Raw genomic sequence first — 23,092 nt, forward strand, 5'->3', positions numbered from 1 at the left:
TACTGTCTGGGTCTTGGGTTTGATAGTATCTCCAGTTGCTGTCAACTGAAAGCTGTTCTGTAATGGCTGTTTGCAAAACAAGCTTCAGTGAGGAGTATTTTAGAAAGTGTTTTTTTTTCCTTTCCCTGCTCGTGCCCCCGTTTGACCTCTGTGTACACAAACCCAGCTTAGTTATACACTACCTAATTGGTTTATTTTTTGTACATTTTAGAGAAAATGTCGACCCCTCATTGATTACCTCCTTGTGGATAAGATCATTCAAAACTAGAAATCTTTCTTTAGTGTAAACTGAGCCGTGGCTATGGTATCCATGGTACTTAAGATTTTAAGCTGATATTTCTTTGCATAGCGTTATATGGCAGGGATGGCCAAACAGTGGCTTGCAAATCACATGCAGCTCTTTTTATGTTTAAATCGTGGCTTGCAGAGCCCCTCTGTCCCCTCTTTATTATCCACCTACCAGATGCGGGAGAAGAGACAAGCTTGGGAACCCGCCCCGAGGGTGGGGCTGGAGGGCCTAGGGATTTCAGCCATGCTGTAAGCATGGGCTGGGACTCGGATCCTGAGCCCTACTCTTGCTAAAGCCACCAGCAGGTGCCTCCTGTTTGCTGAAGCCACGAGCATCGTGAGCTTGCTGCAGGCCCAAAGCCTTCACGCAGGTGCAACCTGGTGCTCAAATTTACGAAGATTGTCATACGTCCTGGGGGGGATCACTAAGTTTAACCACCCTTGTTAGAGAGAGTTAATTAGAATAGTATATAGCGAACTGTGGAAAAAAAGGAAGTACTAGTTGGAACAAATTGGAGGCAAATTAAGGGAAATGCTTAAATTCAGATTAGTAGTTTTGATTTTAAATCCAATTTTTTTGCATTTAAAACAACATATTGACACCTCAGATTAATGCTGTTTAATTTTTTTAATATAGAATCTTTGTGCTCCTCTTTCCTCACTTCCCTCCTATTTGTAGCTGCCTGTGTTTGTTTTATGGTAACCTAGAGCATATGTTACTCTAGAAGTTGTATCCAGATTGTATTTGGTATATATTTGGTATTCTTTGTGTAGCGTAAGTCCTCATAAGGAAATAGAATAGCATTTGTTCTCCTTGGTTTGGGAACTCACAGATTAGTGCCTTTCCACCATAAATAAGGCATGGAGACTTGCATGGATATTACTGGCTTAAAAAAAGTCTTTTCCTTTGCTTCTATTAACATTAGTTATTCAGACTAAAATTTGTCACCTGTAGCTTCTTTCTTTTCTTTGTCTGTTTTAGTTTTCACATTCTATTGAATTGGAGTCATGGCTGAATCACAGAGCCTTCAGAGGTCTTCCTCTTTAAATCCAAATTATACTGAATTTTGAAAATAATTTGTAGCTGGTTCATAGTTCTCATGAAATCCTTTAACAAATGAAAAACTGTGGACATAAAGAGACTGCCTTGTAGATGAACAATAGATTTGATTCCTCTCTCCTAACTGGACTGCAAGCAGTAACGAACAAATTGTTTTCACGTTTCATTCTGTTTTGGGTCTAAAGTTTGTTTCAGGGCAGTTAGTAAAATGGGAGCTGTTAAAGCAATCTAGAAGTGAAGCCTTCTTTCACCTAATGAAGTTCTGATTTGGGGTTTGGCTTTTTTCAGAACATCTGTTTGTGCACAAAAAGGAAGTAATGCTTTAAGCAGAGGTGGGAGGAGCTGTGATGCACTTGATAGTGATGTGCCTACCTCCAGGAAAAGTGTCTAGCTGTAGCTTCCCGGACAATCTAACACTCTTAGGCTTTGTACACGACACAGCTTTTACCAACACAGCCGTGTCCATGTAGCTAGAAGTCCAGTAGTATAAACGCTAGCACTTGCTGAAGCAGAGCTGTTGGGGTGGAGAGATTAACACCTGTGAAGAACAAAAAAAAAAATTGTTGCTCAGTGCCAGTGTAGATAGTCTTATTCTGTATAAATTCATATACATGTACTTTATAGTGCTACTTGACTGCTTTTTGTTTTGATAGTGTATAAATTCAGTTTGTCATACTAATGTATTTAGTAAACTCTGTAAGTAGTGCTTTTTTTTTAATCTGTATAAAGTACAGTAGTCTGAGTTATGTGGGGGTTGTATTGCCACGCACCCTTGCATAACTGGAATTTCAGTTAAGCTGGGGGGGGTGGTTTCTGTGGTGGAACGCACATTCTGCAGCCAGGGAAGCACCTGGGGCACCTTTTGAGAGGTAAGCCCTGGGGTTGGGGAGGTTTAAGCTGGGTGGTGGGTTGGGGCTGTGGGAGGAGGGCAGGGGGTTAAGCCTGGGGTAGGTTAGAGCTGTGGGGGGGGGGGGATTGGGCGAGGGGGAATGGGATTTTGAGTTGTGCTTAACTAGTTTTAATGCAACATAAGTGCAACTTGAAATTGCACATTTCAAGGGATTACTGTATCTATGCTCTACCTAATTCTAAATTACATTAGGTAAAGCCTCTTCAGAGACTAGAGGGGAATAGTGGTAGTTGAGACACAAGCTGTTTTCCTGCTGCTGCTGACTTGTGACCTCAACCAAGTTCCATAACCTTCCTGTGCCCCGATTTCCCTGTTTATAAAATGGGGGATACCCCACCCAAGGAATTGAGTTCTTCTGGTGACAGGTACTTACTTCTATGAGCAATCCCCGCAGAAGAGCTACTGCTAGCTTATTAAAAATGGGCAAAGATTGTCACACGTGAGAGGAATTACTCTGTAGGTGCCTTCTGTGATTTCAGAGGTTCTAACAGATTCTTAGATGAAATAGGAAGCTAGTGAATGACCGATGTGGTGATGGTCCTACCAAAGTCTGCAGAGTAGCTTACCGATTTATAAACATTCTAAAGTTCACATGGCTTCGGGAGGCTGAGGGTGGAATTGGAGTAGCTGTGGCTAATATGAATGTGACTAAGTGGATGCAGGGTCAGGAATTCAAGGGCAAACTCACACTTAATGTAGATGACTAAATAAAAGGTTTTAGTAGCAAGATCAAAGGTGAGACAAAGGAGTTTATCCCAACCTAGTTTTATTGGCCTAACAAACATAGAATCAAGGAAGTTCAGAGTTAAGGTGAATGTCTGACTCAGCAATAACTTAATTATATTGATTGCTAAGATCCCAGAATACTGAAAAAGTGGCAGCAGTATTACTTGATGGTCATCTTGCTTTGAAATGAGATGTCTGAATTTGGGGAAATGAAAACTGAAGGTTCCTAACTTTGTGAAAGCCACACCTCTCTGCTGTATATTTATATAAAAGCAAAACCAAAAGCTTACACACTTAAAGTTTAGGTTTGAGGTTTATTAAGGTGGTGGTATGCTGTGGAATTAAAAGTCCTGACTACTTTTCCACAGTCCTGTTATCCTTACCAGTTACTTGCATTTTCTATTCGTTTTCGTAATCCATCCCCAGATATCCTCAAGGAGTGGGACAATTGTGATCACGTTTTGTTCTTAGCACTGACCAGGGCTTCTTCCTGTTTAGCCTTTTTTTCTTCAGATAACATAGGGGAATGTAGGAAAGCTTTGTACTCTTACCTTAATTGGTACTGAGTGGATTGCTTAAATCCTATATTATTTGTAATTAGGAATGCTCTTAATTTCTCTTTTATGCTCTGTGGAAGGATAATCTGGATCCTTGGGGGAAGCCTTCAGGTTTCCTCTTCAAAATCTTTGTAAAGTATACTTCAGGCCAGTGTTGCAATTCAGTAAATCATCCAAACTGGGATAGGTGAATAAAAATGTGAATGCTTAATCTTCTAGTTCTTAAATTCTTAGTTTGAGGCTCTTTTAAATGTTGTTGCTATTAAATAAGTAGCAAAACACATGCTTTACCAAAATCCAATGAAACTTAATAGGGAGAGCAACTTGGCCTGGTTTTAGTTTTGATTACTTGTTTTGCATGTAAATTAGCTCACTTTGTTTTTGTCAGTGAATTGGTGCCACTCAGTAACTGTTTAGGGTTTAAAGGGAGCATTCATTCGTTTGCTGTGCATGTCAACCAGACAACTTGTGTGTGTGTGTGAAATTACTTTAAATGCTAGCATGTACTTGGGGGCTGTTTTCTTGCTGTTTAAGGGAACTGTTACTAAAAGTTAACTTTGGATTTTGGGAGCCTAGTAGTTATAATCCATTAGACTCTCTTGTAAAAAGAGTGACTGAAAAAACATCTAGTTATTACTGCTGTCTTTTGGTGAAAGATGGTTGAACTTTGAATCTCAGCCTGGATTTTTAAAAAAATAATACAATGTTGAAATAGCAGCCGATGGTTAGAACGTCTCCATAAGGACACATTAGGTGTTTTCCTCAAATTTGTTTGAAACGTGACTTGTGTGATCACACTAAAAAAGTTTGCTTTGACTTCAGTAGATATCACAAGACTCAAGAAGGCACACAAGCTGTCTGAATCAAACCTTTCTGAAAATTTAATACTTGACAGTTATGAATTGTTATTTAACAATGAGTTTCCTGTGGCTTACACAGACCTCTGAATTGGAGGGAGGATTGAGGTCTGCAGCTGAGCTCAGCCCTGGACAGCTGACTACAGTTAAACAAAAGAACACATCTATGAACAGTCAAAGGAATTGGCTGAAATCCAAGATAATAGAGGGAGGTCTATTTTTAGTTTTATACCAATGGTGGAAAGGCTGATGTTTGCACAGGGGAAGATCTTGTAAGGCCACCTTCCATAGCTAATCTGCAGAAACCATGCATTTTGCTGTATCATACTGAGTGTAACTGAAAATACTGCTTTATCACACTACTTGTTGCTTAAGTGATATAGTCTGGCATGTAAGTGAGGTAGCATTCTGCCCTTGTATGCAGTTTTTTCTCCTTTTCACTGACATTAGCATTTTCCTCTTTAAGAAGCATTCCCTCCCCGTGCGAGATTATTGAACAGTGAAAAAGAAGCTCAGTAGCATCTTTCAGGCAATGTATATATGCCTTTGTGCAATTGAAAATCATTTTTTTTTTTTTTTTGGTCATGCTTTGAGAGCTGCTTGAACTGTTTGTTTGTTTTTCACACGTCGGAACAAGTTAAGCTGCTTTCATCCAGCACACTCTTGTCCAGCAACATCCAATGTCCAGCATGATTTTGGTTAGTCAGATACCTGCTTATCACGGGGGTGGCCAAGTTTTGTGTGGTTCGGTAAAGTTTACCACCACCAGTCCTGGCTCTCGGTGTTCTGTGGTGATGTTATTTGTGTGTAATTTACCCCCTAATAATCAGTGGAAGTGTTTGGTAATTCTGCTAAGCAGTATTGACCTCCCGTGGTTCATCAAATCCTTTCGTTCTGTATCAGTCAGGTACCAAGAGTGCCAGACGAGAAGTAGCTTTCTTCTCAATTTCAAGTACATTCAGGCTCACATTTAACGCAGTTCTGCTATGCTAGAATATGATTTGCTTTTTGGCTGATGTAGTTACATCAGTCAGAGGTTAGAAAAATCCACGTCATATGAAAAATCCACATCATATCTATTCTGACGTAAGCCAGTTACAGTTGCAGCTAGGTCGACAAGAGCTTCCGTTAGCCTAACTAACATTACTCTGGTAGGTGGTGTTCCTATGCTGACAATGCAGAAGTAGTCTACAACTACTGTCATTATGCCAGCAAAGCTACAGTATCTGAGCCATGCTGGGCTGGTCCCTGAAGTGTAGACATTTCCCAAGGCGCGAGAACCGTGCAGCAATGCTAATCTTCCAACTTGTTACGTCCATGATTCTGCAAAGTTTATTCCTACCTCAGTTTTGTAGCATGGTTCCCAGAAACAACACTTTGTAAAGTTTGGTTTGTGTTGAGATTGTGGGGTTTGGGTGAGTGTTCAAGTCCTGAAAGCTTGTTAGCCTTAATTATCAGATGTGCCAAGTGTTGTCTGTCTTGGCTTTTGCTCATGGGATTTCAGGATATGGTGAACTTTCAGCTTAGGAGTTAGAGGTCTTGAGTCTTTTTAACAAAGGTTTCTGTCTCCCAAGGGCTCAGTAGGCAATAGAGGTTAAAATAACTGTTCTCCTTTCAAAACAAAAAGCAGTCAAGTAGCACTTCAAAGACTAGCAAAATAGCTTATTAGGTGAGCTTTCGTGGGACAGACCCACTTCTTCAGACCATAGCCAGACCAGAAGTGGGTCTGTCCCACGAAAGCTCACCTAATAAACTATTTTGCTAGTCTTTAAAGTGCTACTTGACTGCTTTTTGTTTTGATAGTGTATAGACTAGCACGGCTTACTCTCTGTTACTATTCTCCTTTCAGTCACTTGGATTTCTCTTTTGTGATATTTCACTAGTTTTCCAGACGCCAGAGACTTGGTGTGCCTTCTGTTTTGTTCCCATTTTTCCATTGTTGCTATCACTGATGCAGCTCTAGTAGTGCCAGCACAGAGCACTAGCATAGAGGAGGTTATTCCTTCTTACATCATGCCATTAGATCTACTCTGAGCAACAGCTGCAGGGAAAAAAAATTGGTTGAGATCTTTGGGAACTAAAATAAATACTCAAGTTCTGTCAAATGCAAACTAACTTGGACAAAAATTCCTCGTTTTTTCGCTTAGCTGCCTTGGTTATTTAAAGACAATCGTAGGTTTAAAGAAGAAAAAAGATACAATTCCAGTTAAAATTAAGATGACAACAGTTATCTTCATAGTGGACCATAAGGTGCTTGTCTTAGCTGTACATTCCAAGTGTTCTTTAGAGACTAGATTAATGAAAAATATCCAGGTCTGCCTAAGTTGATATTTACTAGCTTTGAATCTTATCATTTATTCAGCTGAAGTATTTATAGTTCTAATTCTTAAACCGTGAAAATGTGTTAAGTGCGCAGTTGCCTGAATTCCATTTTAGTCTGATGGGAGGTAGTTGCTGAATGGATCTAATAAAAAGTCTGTGGAGATTTAAATGTTGCTCAAACACAGTAAGTGAATGAGCAAGGCTGTAGTCAGAGCAGTTCTTAGTCCAGTGAATCTGAAAGAATGCAAGTGAGATTGAGAAGTGCTGAATCTCTCACTTTGAGCTGTGTCATGTACAGCAATGACCTGTGTAAGGAGATGATTCCAAAGCTAGACACACTTGGAGGAAAGCATGAACAGAAGTCCACAAGAACTAAAAAAAAACTTACAAAAGGGAAGGAGTAAAGAAGGGAGAAACTCTTCCACTGACCTTCCCTTGTTGACAGACAAGCTAGCCCAAGCGCAGGTACGTCAGTTTTAGCTATGCAATGGTGTAGTTGTAATCGTGTATCTGCAGCCAACTACTGTCTAGGATAGACATAGCATTATGGCTGAACTTAGTCAGAATGAACTGTCTCCCTCCAGCAAACTTTGCAATCTGCATTACCATTTTCCAAAGCTGCAGACTGTCAGTTTATGAAAAGTATGTGACAATAAACCAGATAAAATGTAATGTGATAGTGTTTCCTTAACTACTTGCCTCAGGGTCTGTCCCTTCAAGTTTATCAAGCAAGGTGACTCTCGCTGAAATGCCAGCCTTGCTTAATTAAAGGCTTGCATTAAAAAGAGTAGTTTTAATACCTGAGTGTAGTGTATACTTGCATGAGGTGACCTCCCCACCTACTAATGATAAAGCTAGCAAGGACATTTAACTTCTGTGCCTGTCAGAACTAGACAGAATTTTCTGGTGTCTTGGTTTCTTCAATTCTGACTTCTCTGAAAAGTTACCTGTTTGTGGTAGGTAGTCCGTCTGATGATGACATCTTGAGCCAGCATAGGCTCATCGGTTGTGGACTCGCATGTGGCTGAGGAGTCCAAGCTTTGAACGGCATGGGCATTCGCAGTGGGAGCAAGGGAATTGTCCTGGCTCTGTTGGTGTGGCTACTGTTGTTGGTCTCTTCCTCTCACGAGCATCAATGAGGCATACGCGTTGCTGCTCTTCAAATTTGTCATACGTGTGTCATATGCCTGTTTGATCACATTTTAAATGTTCATTCTTTAGTTAGGGACCTTATCAGAAATACATCTACTCTCTTATTTGTAGTTCTGTTACAACTCAGTAGTTCTTCCAATTCGTGAATATCTTGTAATTTCTTCTTTTTGTGCACAGATGAATTTTATGCACTGCAAAATATTGACTTCCTGCTCTAACCATCACCAGCAGTTTAATATAGATTTCTCTCTTTAAATTGGTGGCCAGGTGAGCCTGGATTACTTTTCAGTTAAGAACTGGTGAAATATAACTTACGGCTTTGCCCTCCTGTTATGACAGTAAATATCGCAAAGGGTCATTTCTGTTACAACACCTATAGGTTTGTCGTGTAGCATCAACCAAAAGTAGAATTTTTCAGGCCTCCTATACATTTTTTGGCTTTGCATCTAATGGTGTTCAGAATTCCAGTTGTCACATGCAAAGTGAGGTATTGTCTTGCACTTAAAAGATGGTCTCTTTGCTAAAAGAAATACGCAGAAATGCAGCGTGGAGCATTTAACTTTTTAAACAAGGTGTGCTTATTCAGGATAGCCTTTGTCAAGAAGCCATATTAAAATGTTTGTTTCATCTGCTCATGGTTCTCTGTCAACTGATAATTGCTATGTGCCCTGCTCAACAGCTAGAGTTGGCTTCATTGAACAGTTTAAATAACATCACAGCTGACCTGTGTATATTCACGTGCCTATCTGTATATGACTACTCAGGAATAGCAAAGTATATTAAATGCAGTTATTTTATGCCTCAGTCATGAATTTGTGTTTATACAATGGTTGCCCAAATGCACAGCACTAGTAAAAATATGGCAATCCTAAACTTTAAAATAGTTCTTCTAAACAGTTTAAAAAAATTACTGGTCATGCATTTTTTTACAGGGCTAAATATTAATCTGAGTGCCAACATCACCAAATTTCTCTTTATAGTTGCATACAGAACTAAATAGAATTTGGTGGCTAATGCTTTTATTCTGAGTAGGTTTGGTTTAAGTGAGTTAACTAGACTTCAGAATGTAAAGCTACTGTGATTAAATGTGCCATTTATGAAAAACACTAATCTGTTCATTTTGTTTTTTAGGGGGAATCTGTAAAATATTTCCTGGACAACTTGGATAAACTTGGAGAATCAGTAAGTCTGATTAGTTGGGAAGTTTAAATCAAGTCAGCTTTTGATGCCGTTAGGGATTTTGCTGATGTGGTTTAAATATGTATCTTGTAAGGTGTAAATGGGTATAGTGCTTGCATCATACATAAGTAATTACATGACCTGCAGGTTGACTGGCAAAACATACAGAGCCGAGTGGCTTAGGGATACTGAATAGGATAGGATGAGTGTTTCCTCTATGTAAAACCCTCACAAAACAAAGTATGATTGTGGCCAGGAGAGGTTTATGGATACAAATTGCAGAGTCCAGCAAACACTACTGAATACTACAGAACGCGGTATCAGTAATTTTTCCATAGAAAGTGTACGTTGCTACCGTGGTCTGAAAAGATCTGTAAAAATAGCACTGTTTCCCTATTTGTTGCATTTAATTTGAAAATCAGAGGTGCTTATTTTACAAATTTAAAATGTGGCTTTTTCTACAAGCTCCCACTGGGATTTAAAATTGAAGCTGGCTTCACTGAGTTCACATACCTCTTTGAAAAAAGATGCCGACATTAGAGTGTAGCTAACTATTCTGATGTATGAGCCATATTTAAATCCGGCTCAGTTCCCTGTAACACTACTACCAGGGTTGAAAAGTGGCAAGCTTATTTTTCTCAGAAAATTGACTCTATGTATACCTGGAGCAAATCTGTTACAAAGGGTGGCTTTGTTTTTACAGTCCTTATGACCAGAAGTGTACTTTAAAGAAAAGTAAAATTAATTTGCTGTTTACAAAGTGTTTACCCAGGTTGTGTATTTTGGTGTCCCGAATTTGCTAGTAACACTGCATAGTGCCCCATAGTCAATCCAGATCAATGGACAAAGAAATTTTGAGTGTTTATATTTTGTAATGTGCCTGGCATTTAGCACAGTCAAATTTTAATACAAGGATGGAATCTTTGTGGTTACTATGGAAGATGTTTCAACATTCCATTTTCCATGGGGTTGTTTCTCCCTCTAATAATGACAGCTATTTTGATGATGTGTTTTTTTCTTATGGGCTTCTGTGTATTTGTAGGTTCTGCTGGTATATTCATGTCCTCTTGGATTTTATGCAAATTTTGTATGAAAATTGGCCCTACAATGGAAAGCTAACATCACCTGCAACTATGGAGGCACTGCATCTCTAGTTATATTCAAAACCATAGGCACCAGGTTTGGGGGTGTTCCAGCCCAGGAGCACCCCCAGAAAAAGCACCCACCAGCCACAGCTGTTTAGTGGCTCAGGGAAGGTGGTGAGAAGGGATACTTGAGAACCGTGGGATGTGGCTGGGGCCTCATGTGAGGGATTGGGGATGTGGGGGGAGAGTTAGTGAGGTCAGAGTCCTTGGACAAAACATCCCCAGGGAAAAAGAAAACTCAGCATCTGTGTTTCCCAAAGAATGCTTTGGAACCAAATTCCCAATGCCCAAACACGAGTGGCCCTACTGGGTCAGACCAGTGGTCCATCTCGCCCAGTACTCTTCACTTCTGATAGTGGTCATTGTCAGCCAACTTAGAGAAAATGAATAGAAGAAATAATCACTGAGGCGATGTCAACAAAACCCCACTTTTGTCTACAAAACTCTCTGGTGTTGACAACTTGTGTAGTGTCTAGACATGCAATGTGTTTTATCAACAGAAATTGTTGACAAAAAAGCTGTGTAAACTATCTGGGGGGCCCTTTTCTTGACAGGCTGGATCAAAAGATTAATCTGCTTTTATGTGTGGACGTGATCTGTCGACAGAAGTTTTGTTGGAATGCGTCTTCCGACAATTACTTCTGTATACAGATACTTCTAGTATAGATGTAGCCTGAGTGATCCAACTCCCCGCTCCTCATAGTCAGACACTAAGGACACCCAGAGAGTGTTGCATCCCTGCTGATAGTGTTGATGGATCTATCCTGCATGAATTTATCTAACTTTTTTGACTCTGTGATAATTTTGGCCATCACAACATACTGTCAATAAGTTCCACTGGTTGACTGTGCACTGTGGGTTTTGGGGGGGATACTTCCTTTTGTTTGTAAACATTCTGCCTGTTGCTTGTTGTTGGGTGACTGACAGGTTTGTGGTGTTTGAAGCAATAAATACTTTCTCCACACTATTTATGAGCTTATAGCCACCTATAATTTCCCTGCTCCTTAGTCTTCTCTTTTCAAAGCTGAACAGTGTGCAGTTTTCCCCATATGGAAGCTGTTCCATACCCCAAACTTTTGTTGCCTCTGTGTACCTTTTCAATTCTGATCTCTCTTTTAGATTACCAGAACAGTGTGCATTTGTTGCTTTATTTTTTCCCCACAATCTTTCCTAACTTGATTGAGGTCGGATCCTACACCTCCCTTAATTGTGTCTCATTCAATAGTTCCAACATCAGTACTGCTTGTTTGCCTTTTGGAATTATGGCTTTAAAAACTTTCTATTCAGTATTTTTGCACCTATTGTTATACCTGTCTGCACATTAAATTTTATAACAAACATTCAGGGGGCTGCTTCTGTTTTGCAGTCTTTGTAAAGTTCTTAGAGACAATAGAAATATTAGAAAGTCCAGTTACCATGCCTTAATGAGTCTGTAGTTGTAAATAAAATAGATTACATTTCTTTAGCAATTGCATCTTGAATCAAAATGATTTTTGTCACCATCAGAACAAGTTTTCAAATGTGGGTGATTATATTCAATCAGTGGTTAACTAAACACCTTAACACTTTTTTGATTTTATTCAAAATCAGCCTTTTTAACAGAAGTAGATATTTTCAGGCAAATATTAAGTAATTTTATTTAGAAAGTAAAACTTTCACAAGGTTTTCCTTTTTTTATTTTTTTCCTTTCCTTCTGTATGATGAGAGCACAGCTTTTCACTGGTGATTGAAGATTAATTTTGCAATTTCAAATTGTAAAAATTTGAGTAGAAACACTCAATACTTCTGTCTCATGTAAAGAGACTGATTTGAAATGACGTTCTTAGTGAAAAGAATCAGAGGGGCAGCCGTGTTAGTCTGTGTCCACAAAAACAGCAAGAAGTCCTGTGGCACCTTTATAAACTAATAGATTTATTGGAGTATAAGCTTTTGTGAGCAAAGACCCATTTTGTCAGTTGCATCTGAAGTGGGTTTTTGTCCACAAAGCTTATGCTCTAATAATTCCGTTAGTTAGAAGGTGGCACAGGACTTCTTGCTATTTTAGTAAAGACAAGACTATAGTTTCGTCACCTCCCAAATAAGGAAGCTAGAGAAATTGGCATGTCTAAAACTAGCTGTTTCAGACTTTTCACCAGGCCAAGAGAAAGAAAAACCTGTTCTTGTTGGTGTGCGTAGCTATAACCAGTCAGGTTTATTTCAAAGTTGAATTGTAAATGCCTCTTTGGTACCTGGTTAAGTAGAATATCATTGTAAATGTTTCTTATAGATCAGTAGCTTTGTATAGCAATTTAGATTAAGGCTATATCAGCACTACGAGCTAGAGGTATGAGTCTGCTGTTTATGTGCAGGAGATCCTTGTTTCAAGTCCAGGTTGCATTCCTAAATAGTGCAACTTATTGTGAAACAATTTATAAAGGGGAATTAATATCAATAAGGAATAATGTAATTAGCTTGAGATACGTGCCTTCCTTCAACCTGGCACATAGCCTGCCCCTGCAGGTTCTCTCCCTGCGCAGCGTGAGGACACTGCACCGCTGTCTCTCTTCAACCCAGCATGCAGCCTGCCCCTGCTTCCAGCTGGCTTTTCTGGGCAGTGTGCCTGCCTTTTCTGCCTGGCAGCATTCCAGTACAGTACCTGTACAGGTTGTACCTCTCTTATCCAGCATCCTCAGGATCTGACCCAAGCCAGGTAAGAGAATTTTCTGCTGGGGGAAAATCTTCTGTCAGCCCTCCCTCTCCCTCCCTGCCCCTCCTCCCCACTGGCTCCTCCTGGCAGCCGGGTTCCAGCTTCTGGCTGCTCCTGGATCCTAGCAGCCACTGATCGCTGTGGCTCCCCACCAACAGCTGCCAGCCTGGCTCCCCAAAGCCCCGGCGCTCTGTGGTGCCATGAAGCTCCCTGCAGCTCCCCCTGCTTCCCGCAGCTCCCAAATGGCTACCTGCTGGCTCCCCCAGACTCCTTCTGACTTCCCGCAGCTCCCCACTGGTCCCCCCCCCCATTACTTCAGGGCTTGCTTCCAGGGCCCCCTGCACTACAGCACCTGCTGCCCAGCCAAGACAAAACTCGGGCCCCATTCCTGGCTTTTGATCCCTTGGCCCCCATACAACAAAAGTGCAGATCAGTGCAATGTACAATGAATTTACTTTCATAAATGAATATCACTTTTATAGGCTACGTCTACACTAGCCCCAAACTTCGAAATGGCCTTTTCGAAGTTTACTAATGAAGCGCTGAAATACATATTCAGCGCTTCATTAGCATGCGGGCGGCTGCGGCACTTCGAAATTGACGCGCCTTGCCGCTGCGCGGCTGGTCCCGACGAGGCTCCTTTTCGAAAGGACCCCGCCTACTTCGAAGTCCCCTTATTCCCATGAGCTCATTTCAAAGTTTGGGGCTAGTGTAGACACAGCCATAGTGATACAACTTTATAGCGAAGACAACCTGTACCTTGATGAGAACTAACGCAGGTGTAAGTACACAGCCAAGCCGGGCAGGTACATGCTCGGCACAGTTCAATCATGCCTCTGCTTTCTTGTGTTACCTCCCATAGCTGTTCTGCTATGTGTACTCATCTTAGCTCTCGTTGATCTGTGGCAAACGTGTACACATGCAGGGGGATTGTATCCTTATCTCGGCATGGGTATATCCTCAGAAACCCATCCCTGGCTTGAACTGCTGCCAGTCCAGATTTGGCAGTCATAATACTAACTATATGAAGATAAAGTGAGTCACACCAACAGGGATGTGATATTTTTAGTTGTTTGGGAGCGTAGACAGTTCAGGAACAGTCGTAGAGGGTGGAAAGTAAAGTCAAATTATTGGGTTTTGAGAATGCATTTGGAGGAGTTGAAGATGGTTGTCGTCTTTTGAATGAAGATGTTACCTTTTCCTCCATGCTTGTTTTGTCTGCGTGGAGGCGCAAGAGAAAACAGAGTGGAGTGCTAGGAGCAAGGATTAGCCATGACTGGAGGAGAGATGCAGGCTGAGGAGTAGTTAGAACTTCAAGCAAGTACGTGAAAAAACAGTAAAGGGATTTTGGAATGAGTGTGACCTGATTAGAGCAGAGACCGAGAGAAAATTTTTAGCACATGGACGTTGGATAGAACAAAGAAGGGAGTTTCTGGGAGGCTAGTGTTGAAAGTGTCATTTGTAATGCCTATGAGAACAATTCCATGGTCTAGCACACTGGCAGAGAGGATTGAAAAGAGACGACTTCTGAAATTGTACAGGAGCAAGAAGGCTCACAAGTCTAGATGTGAAAAAAGAAGGAATTTAGTGCCTTGCACACATGTGACAGGGAAGAGTGGATCAGAATGTAGGGAAGAGGTTGGAGTGAGGTGAAAAATTCAGGGTTTTTTCCAGTTCTTTAGGCATTGGGGAAACCTATGAGGAGATTGGAATCTCGCTAGTTGGTGTGTTGCCTTTGTGCACAGAATACTTGACATTCATATTGCACTTCACTGACTCTGTACACTGAATTAAATGCAGTCAAATATGGTAGCTTTTAGTGCCAGAACACAAAACAGAGGAAAATAGAACTTGCAGAAGAAATTTAAATTGAACATTAGAGCCTAATTGTGACCATAAGCAAGGTGTCCTGGTCATCAGTGGTGATCTTGCAGGCATAAGTATCTTTAGAGCTCTAAAAGGACGTCATGGTCATCTTGCATTTTATCTTTTGGAAGGCAGTTAGAGAGATGCTCTGTGCCCTGTTTTGTGTATTTGAAATGTTTGAAAAGTTTCTTTTACTTTAGAACTATCAGCAATATTTGGTCTTCACTGACTTTGATGGGGGACCTCCTGAGAGAAATTTGATCCCAGGAATGTATTGGATCTTTTGCTCTTTCACTGAAAGGGTGGTGGTCACCCTTCAGCAAGGGCAGCCTTTCTCCCAAATGTGTGTGAGACACTCAGTTACGTGTGGTGCTGTGGTGTGGTTTTTTTGGTTGGTTTTGGTTTTTTTGGGGGGGGTGGGGCTGGGTTTCTGTCTTTGTTTTTGTTTGAATTTTTTGGAGAAGAGGTGTGGCTTTAACATTTTACTAAAAATCCTTTCTTGGTTTCGTAGCTTTGTCTCTGTATGTGTTTTCTCAGATTTTCCCATGTGAGTTTCCCTGATGGACAAGTCCTACCAGCAGAAAAACTTACTAAACTTCTGGATTACTTTTAATCCATCCAGTCTGGGCACCACATTTCAAGAAAGATGTGGAGAAATGGGAGAAGGTCCAGAGAAGAGCAACAAGAATGATTAAAGATCTAAGAATATGATATATGAGAGAAGACTGAAAGAACCGGGCTTGTTTAGTTTAGAAAAGAGACGACGGAGGGGACATGATACTGGTTTTCCAGTACTTCAGAGTATTATAAGGAAGAGGGAGGAAAAATTGTTCTCCTTGGCCTCTGAGGATAGGACAAGAAGCAATGGGCTTAAACTGTGCAAGGGAGGTCTAGGTTGGACATTAGGGAAAAATTTCCTGTTAGGGTTGTCAAACACTAGAATAGATTGCGTAGGGACGTTGTAGAACCTTCATCATGGGAGATGTTTAAGAGCAGGTTGGACAGACACCTATCCGTGATGATCTAGAGACTCTGGATGGTGCTTGCCCTGCTGTGAGGTCAGGGGACTGGACTTGACTTCCTTTATATCATTCTATCAGAGGCAAAAGCCTGACGTTTTTTTCCTGTGGTCAGTTTTAAGATGATAGGATGGAGTTCTAAAGGCTTCAGCTTTCCTTCTTATACTCTTACACCTGAAAGACAAGAGCAGACAGGCAAGTCTTGTGGTTTGGAAATATCTCGGCAACTGGGTGATTCTGAGAAAAAAGTCAGTCGTGGTCAGTTTGAACAAAAGAATGAGGAGTTAAACAGAACAGTTGCTCTTGGCTTGTTAGTTTCACTTTCCAGTTTTTCATGGATTAGAACAAACAATTTAGAAATGATTTTGAAGATTTTAACAGCCCAATTTGATTTTTATCAGTGCTTCTGTTTTCAGCTTTAAACCTTTTTAAAATTTCATTTTAAGAGGTCTCTTGAGAGAGAATTCCATATCTGTAGATGCTTTGTGATGTTGGGATCTTCATTGTTTTTTAAATGGTTGGTCTGAAATTTTATAACAATCCCTTATTGTAAAGAATTAAACATTCAGGTTTTGTATAACTTTAAAGCAAAACAGGCACAACAGTAGCAATACCCAGGCATTTCAAAAGCTGAATTGTAGTACAGTTAAAGAAAATCTGGAATTTCACAGTGTGTGTATTCAGGGATCTTTCTGTCACCAGGAGAAGTGATTTCAGAATTCTCTTGATCTTGCATCATGAGTTTTTTGCCAAAGGCTTCGTTGATTCATAAGCTCTTTGTTGACTGGGATTTTCATGGAAAGATCTTTGAATATACTTTGAAGAGAAGAGACTGGTTTTTAAACTTCTGTGTTTGGAAAACAAGCCCTTGGTTTCAAAACTGCAGTGAATACCAAAACTCTGTCTGAACAGTGAGATAGAAAAAAAGATTTTATAGATACTTGGAGAACAAAGTTATGAACATAAAACTTAGCAAACTGGATGCCCATAAGTAAATGCAGAAATTAAGGGAGTGATTCCCGTGAATACAGAGAAGCCAAAAATTCATTAGCTTTCTTTAGGGATCAGATTACGTAACTTAGGCATCTGGGTTTCATCTGTTTAAATTTCTGCACTTTGAAAACACAGCTCTTACTTACAGTGAGTATTTCAATTCCATTGGAAACTAATTGAACAATTAGAAGCTTCCTTAGGTACCTGTATGTGTGAGAGAGAGGCTGCAGGTTTCTGTGCAAGCTTCAGAGTACCTTGTTTTTGGCTTCTTTGTGATGGCATCTGTGATTTAAAAACTAGGTATTCTCAATACCTTGTTAATAGCGTTAGATCTTTTCTTCAATTTCTACTCCTTGTGCAGGGTGCCAAAGGGGATATGCTAGCAAGTGAACACTTACTGTTAAAATTGGTAGAATCTTTCTAATGTGTTCTTTCTGGGGTAGAGGATGACAGCTAGCAAACAGCAGTCAATGAAGGAAGCCAATGGGTCTGCAGACCCTGATCAGCTCCTCTCCCTCCCCCTCCTGGGGCTAGTGCAAGCTCCCTATCTCCCCTGGCTCCACTCAGCTCCTGGAAGCAGCCACCAGGTCTCTCCAGCCTGTAGGCACATGAGCAGCTGAGGAAGCTCTGCGTGCTAGCCCCACAGTTCTCATTGACTGCAAGACTTAACCAATGGGAGGTGCAGGGATGGTGCCTGCAGGTGCAAGGGCAGCATGCAGAATGTCCCTGGCCACCCACATGGTGTAGGGCTGCAGGGATCTAGGATGCACTAAATGCCATCAGAATTCTGAATACCACCCCCATCCACACACGCACCCCTGCTAGCCAACCTTCTGGCGCAGCCAGTAGTCTCCTTGAGCACCCTAGCTCCTTTCTGCATACCAAGTCCTTCATCAAAAGGTGGGTCTTTGGGTTGCAGAAGTTTGAGAACTGCTGCTAAAATGACTGGGGGAAGGAGACTTCTTGCACATGGTATCTGTCGTGCAGGAATAAAAGAAGCTGGTGGCATGAGGAACGGGTAATGCAACTTTCAATATTGTTTACTTAGGACACTTGAGATGTAGCAGACAGAAGGTTTCAGTTCTCTAGAGCAGGGTTTCTTAACTATTTTAATACCAGCTTGCTGCTGGCTTCAACTCTGTCAGGGAGACCTCGTGGACTGGTAACAATCCATGGATCAGCCTTTGAGAAACACTGCTGTAGAGGGATTCTAATTTTTTGATCAAGGCTGGAACTAATACAGTCAACTTTCATATCCATCAGCTCCAGCACCAGGAGGTTGCTGGATATTCAAATATTCTGGATAATAGAGAGGTATATACCTAGCAATGCATAACACTAAAGAAAAACAAGGTTAGATATTAAGAAACAACCAAAACTATGTGCAGAGTACTTTATTTAACACCAGCAGTAGTATTGTACGCTTTTGTATTTACTTTCACTATACCGTGTGCATGGAAGAAGTAACTGAAATTTACTTTTGGTTAAAATGCCAGTTATTTGAGAGTTCCAGATGATAGAATGCTGGATATGAAAGAGTTTATTCTACACCCAAAGTCTGACCTCCTTAAAATGGAGTAGTACATGAAGACTGTTCAAAAATAACTCCTTCCAACTTTTCTAGGTCGGAAATCTGCTAAAGCCACTGTTCATTATTGTCCCCTAACCACCAAACTTTATTTTATTTTTTAGGATTATCTTCCATCTCAGCAAGATATTTTGCTGGCGCGAAGACCCACGAAAGGGATTCACGAGTACGACTTTGAAATTAAAAATGTTCCCTTCAAAATGGTTGATGTAGGTGGCCAAAGGTCAGAAAGGAAACGTTGGTTTGAGTGCTTCGATAGTGTCACATCAATACTTTTCCTGGTCTCCTCTAGTGAATTTGACCAGGTGCTGATGGAGGATCGGCTAACAAATCGCCTTACAGAGTCGCTGAACATTTTTGAAACAATAGTCAACAACCGGGTTTTCAGCAATGTCTCCATCATTCTATTTCTAAACAAGACAGACTTGCTTGAGGAAAAAGTACAAAAAGTGAGCATCAAAAACTATTTCCCAGAGTTCGAAGGTGATCCCCACTGCTTAACAGACGTCCAAAAATTCCTGGTGGATTGTTTTCGTACCAAACGCCGGGACCAACAGCAGAAGCCTCTATACCACCACTTCACCACTGCTATTAACACAGAAAACATCCGTCTGGTTTTCCGTGACGTCAAGGATACCATTCTTCACGACAACCTCAAGCAGCTTATGCTACAGTGATGTGCAAAAAGACATTTTTATTTGAATACCTTTTGTGTTTTTTAAAATTGTGGTTTACAACAGGGGGTAGAAAAATCCAGGTCCTGTCAAACTTCTTGATGTGTGGCTGAAAGCTGCTGCTGAACATATTATTGCCAATTTCTGGTGAAATTGAGGCTTTAATCTCTTCCACTGTAGCTTTGAGTTGACTCAAGTTAATAATTTTATAGCAAACCGAAGTCCAAATAACCTGTAAAGTGACTAAACTTGACCTCTATTGCTTGTATGTTGCAAAAAAAAAAAAAAATCTAAAATATACACTCCATCTTCAAAATGCCAAATCCAGACTTCATAAGACCTTCATCAGAATTACATTAGACTTGTAGCAGTAATTTCTAAAAACCTCCTTTTTTTCATCTCTTCCTTAAAACTGTGATACAGTAGCTGACTTTGATTTCTCAGGTCCTTCATTGTTTAGCTATTCCATAAATTTCTTTTTGGAGTCATCTAGAAGTTAGTACAGTTGGTAATAATGTCATTCCTACTTTCAATATAAAGCTTTGCATGAGTTTTTTTGAATAGGATACACTTTAAGTTGGAAAAGCAGAAAAGCTTGGAACTGTCAACATTAATACCTTCTGCCAGAAATGTCTTCTATGCTAATACATTCAGAAACTAGTAAATGGCACATTTCTCTCAACTTCGTTTTCTGTTGCATAATTTAAGTACTCTTAGAGCCATAATAAAGCACACAGCACTATGACTGAAATTTAATCTGTATTCTCACTTTATCACTGTGCGGAATAGCTGACATGCGGGTAGCTTGTCCCAGAGTTTGTGCTGCTTTGAAGTGCTTTTGTATCTTTTCATCGTAACTTTTACAGTGTGCCTTGCCCTGCATCAGCAATGATTCACTAATGCACAGAAGTATTTACAAATGTAAGTGCCTTCTGTCTTCTGTCCTTTTGCAATGTTTTCAGTGGCCTTAAATGGATTCCAAGGCAGTGGCCTTCTGCAGATATGGGTAAATAGCTCAAGCCCCATTAAAGTCTAACTAGAAAGATGAACAGAACATGTCACAGTAGCAAATGCTCAAGTTTAAAAACTTCAGAGGCAGTTGGAATCAGATCCAGTAATCCCTAAGAATCCTGAGAATGGCCATACTGGGTCAAAGCAATTCTGCATCTAGCCCAGTATCCTGTCTTCTGACAGTGGCCAGCACCAGCTGCTTTAGGGGGAAGGAGCAGAATGGGACATTTTATTGAGCAGTTGACTCTCTGTTGTCCAGTCAAAAGTTTAGGATCATGCCAGAGTGTCTCTGCAGATCCCATCTGATGGGCCTATACTCCAGGAATTTACAGTTGTTTTTTTTAACCCATTTACGCTTTTGGCCTTCACAACATCCACTGACTACAAGGTCTGCAAGTTGGCTGTAGGTTATGTGTAGACATACGTCCTTAGCTGGCTTAAAACCCGCTGCCTTAACTTCACTGGGTAACACTTTGTTCTTGTGTTATGTAAATAATGCTACCCTGTCCATTTCTCCGCCTCCTTCATGATTTTACAGAATGTTATTCTTCCTCCTTGTGCTCCGCCCAGCTGTTTCTGAAGCTGAACAGTGTCTGTCTTTTTTTAATCTTGCCTCTTACAGAAGCTCTTTCACTCCTCTGTCACTTTTGTTGCCTTTCTCTTTCCGATTCTAGTCGTCTTGGAGATGGGGCAACCAGAACTAGACATGCTGTTCAAGATGTAGGCTTACCATGGATTTATAGAGTGGCATTATGGTATTTTTGGTCTTACCTGTCCCTTCTCTAATGGTTCCTTACCTCCTGATACCATTTTTGATTGTGGCTGCAGGTTGAGAATGTTTTCAGAGAACAGTCCATAATGACTCCACAATCTTACAGGAGTGGTAACAGTTAATGGGGATCTCCCCCCCCACTCCCCCCCCCCACTTTTTTTAAAGCATTTGTTACTTTGTATGTACCATTCTTACACAGTTTGACACCCCCCCCCCCCCATAGGACTCTTCAGTCAGGTTTGTACTTCTTGTATCCTCTGCAAACTGTCACGTCACTGTTTTACTTTTTTGTTCTAAGTTACTTACGAATACAGTAAAACTCTGTTATCCGGCACCCCCAGGAAACTCGGGTTGTCAATAATCAGATGTTCCAGGTAGTGGTGTGGGGCTTTTGGCTTCACTCCTGCTGCTGCTAACAGCAGCTGGTTCTCAGCTCTGGTGCTGGCCCTGCAGCCGAACCCCTTGATCATATGCTTGGTTAACCAGCACCAGCCACCAGCAGAGCAGGTGCTGGTTAATTGAATTCTGGATAACCCGGCTATTATACTATGCTTTGTCTCCTGACCCATGAGAGTTTCTTCCAAAATGTTACTTTGATTAAGACCCTTCGTTGAGGACTTTTTCAAAGGCTTTCTGAAAGTCCAAGTATACTGTGTCCTCTTGTTCATATTTGACCTCAAACATTTCTGCTAGGTTTGACGTACGATTTTTCTTTACAAAACCAGTGTTGGCTTTTCTCTAACATGTATGCATGTGGCTGACAATTGTTTAGTTTACTGGTACTTAAGTTAGACTTACAGGCCTATAGTTGCTCAGAATGCCTATGGAGCTGCTTTTTTTTAAAAAAAAAACAAAAAATTGGCTTTACATTGGCTATTATTTGGCTGGCTGATAGAAACAGTTGGTTATGTACCTCAGTGGGTCTGCTCTTTCATGTTTGAGTTCTTTCAGAACTCTTGGGTTAATACCACCTAGTCCTGGTGACTTACAATTGTTTAGCTTATTAGTTCAAAAACCACCTCTCACGACACCTCAGTCTCTAATAGCTGCTCAGATCTGTCACTTATAAAAATACCCCAGGTGTGGAAATCTCTCTTACATCCTCTATAGCAAAGACTGAAATGAAGAATTCATTTAGCTTCTCTGCAATGGCTTTGTCTTCCTTTTTATGTGCTTTTAGCGCCTTGATTTAGTGTGTCTCAACCGATTTTTTTTTTTTTTTTTTTCCAGCAGGCTTCCTGCTTCTGATATGCCTTAAATTTGCTGTTAATTTGTGACTCTTGCGAAGTGCTCTTCAAATTTTTGGCCTGCCTAATTATACTTGAACACTAGACTTGCCAAAGGTAGTGTTCATTTGTAGTATTCTCAGCAGGATTTGACTTCCAGTTTTTGAGAGCTTTTTCTTACTGCCTCTTTTACTCTATTTAAGCCACTGTGATATCTTTTTAATCATTAGTTATCATAAGAATACTTGAGCCAAACATGCACCATGGAGTTTTTTAGACTTGCCATTTTGTAATCCATTATATTCCGCTCAAAGTTCCATCCTAACAGCTTTTGTGGGGTTTTACTCTCTGGGTAAAACATACTTTAGGCTGGAACTTTGTGTATGTATAAATCTAAGCTTGGCCAATTGGTGTCTTAAAAAAAAAAAAGTCCAGGTTACTACTACACGAATGAAATTTTTTTTTTTTTTTTTTTAACCTTGCTTATCTTCTGCTTTGCTGTTTTGCTGATAGACCAACCTAATTCTTCTGGCAGGGGAAGAGTTTTTTTTGAGATGGGTTTTATTGGAGAGAGACTGCATGTGTGCCAAGTAGTTTTAAGCAATCAGAACATTATGTCAAACACTCTGTCTTGAGGATGGGATCATTTTGGGAGGAGTCGGAGCAGCTTGGACTTTATTTCTAGCTGTGCTTCTGACTTCCCATGACTGTCATTTAAACTGCTCTGTGCCTCATTCTCTCATTTGTTAAATGGGAATAGTGCTTTCCTACCAATGTAGAATGCCGAGAAATCTGTCGGGGTAGTACAATAGAAATGCAAAGTACTCTTGTGGCAATGATTTCTGACAGACTAACTCAGAATTCACTTATTAAAAGAGAAAAACACTGAAGCTTCGCATCGTAGCATCTGTTTGTTTAAATCTGATACCCAGACAGGAAAAGCCCCTGACTCTGGTGTCGGGCACCCCTCCAGTCTAGCTGAAATCAGTGAGAGGTGAATGTTAAAAATCAAGCCGTTGGACTTCACTTTATCAAATGTTTCTGAAGGGTCCCTTACAATG

At 40.6% G+C, this 23,092-nt stretch overlaps 1 protein-coding gene across 1 annotated transcript in view; it reads left to right on the plus strand.

Moving 5' to 3' along the window:
- The window catches only part of GNA13 (G protein subunit alpha 13), a 40,930-nt gene extending 18,799 nt beyond the window's left edge, over positions 1-22,131 (plus strand). The window contains exons 3-4 of the mRNA XM_075014979.1: positions 9,004-9,054; positions 18,453-22,131. Of these exons, the coding sequence (XP_074871080.1) occupies positions 9,004-9,054; positions 18,453-19,025 (624 nt within the window). The 3' untranslated portion in view covers positions 19,026-22,131. The remainder of the gene's footprint in view (positions 1-9,003; positions 9,055-18,452) is intronic.
- Positions 22,132-23,092: the final 961 nt, after the last annotated feature.

Source organism: Carettochelys insculpta, chromosome 20, assembly GCF_033958435.1.
Source record: "Carettochelys insculpta isolate YL-2023 chromosome 20, ASM3395843v1, whole genome shotgun sequence".
In the NCBI taxonomy this organism is placed as follows: Eukaryota; Metazoa; Chordata; order Testudines; family Carettochelyidae; genus Carettochelys; species Carettochelys insculpta.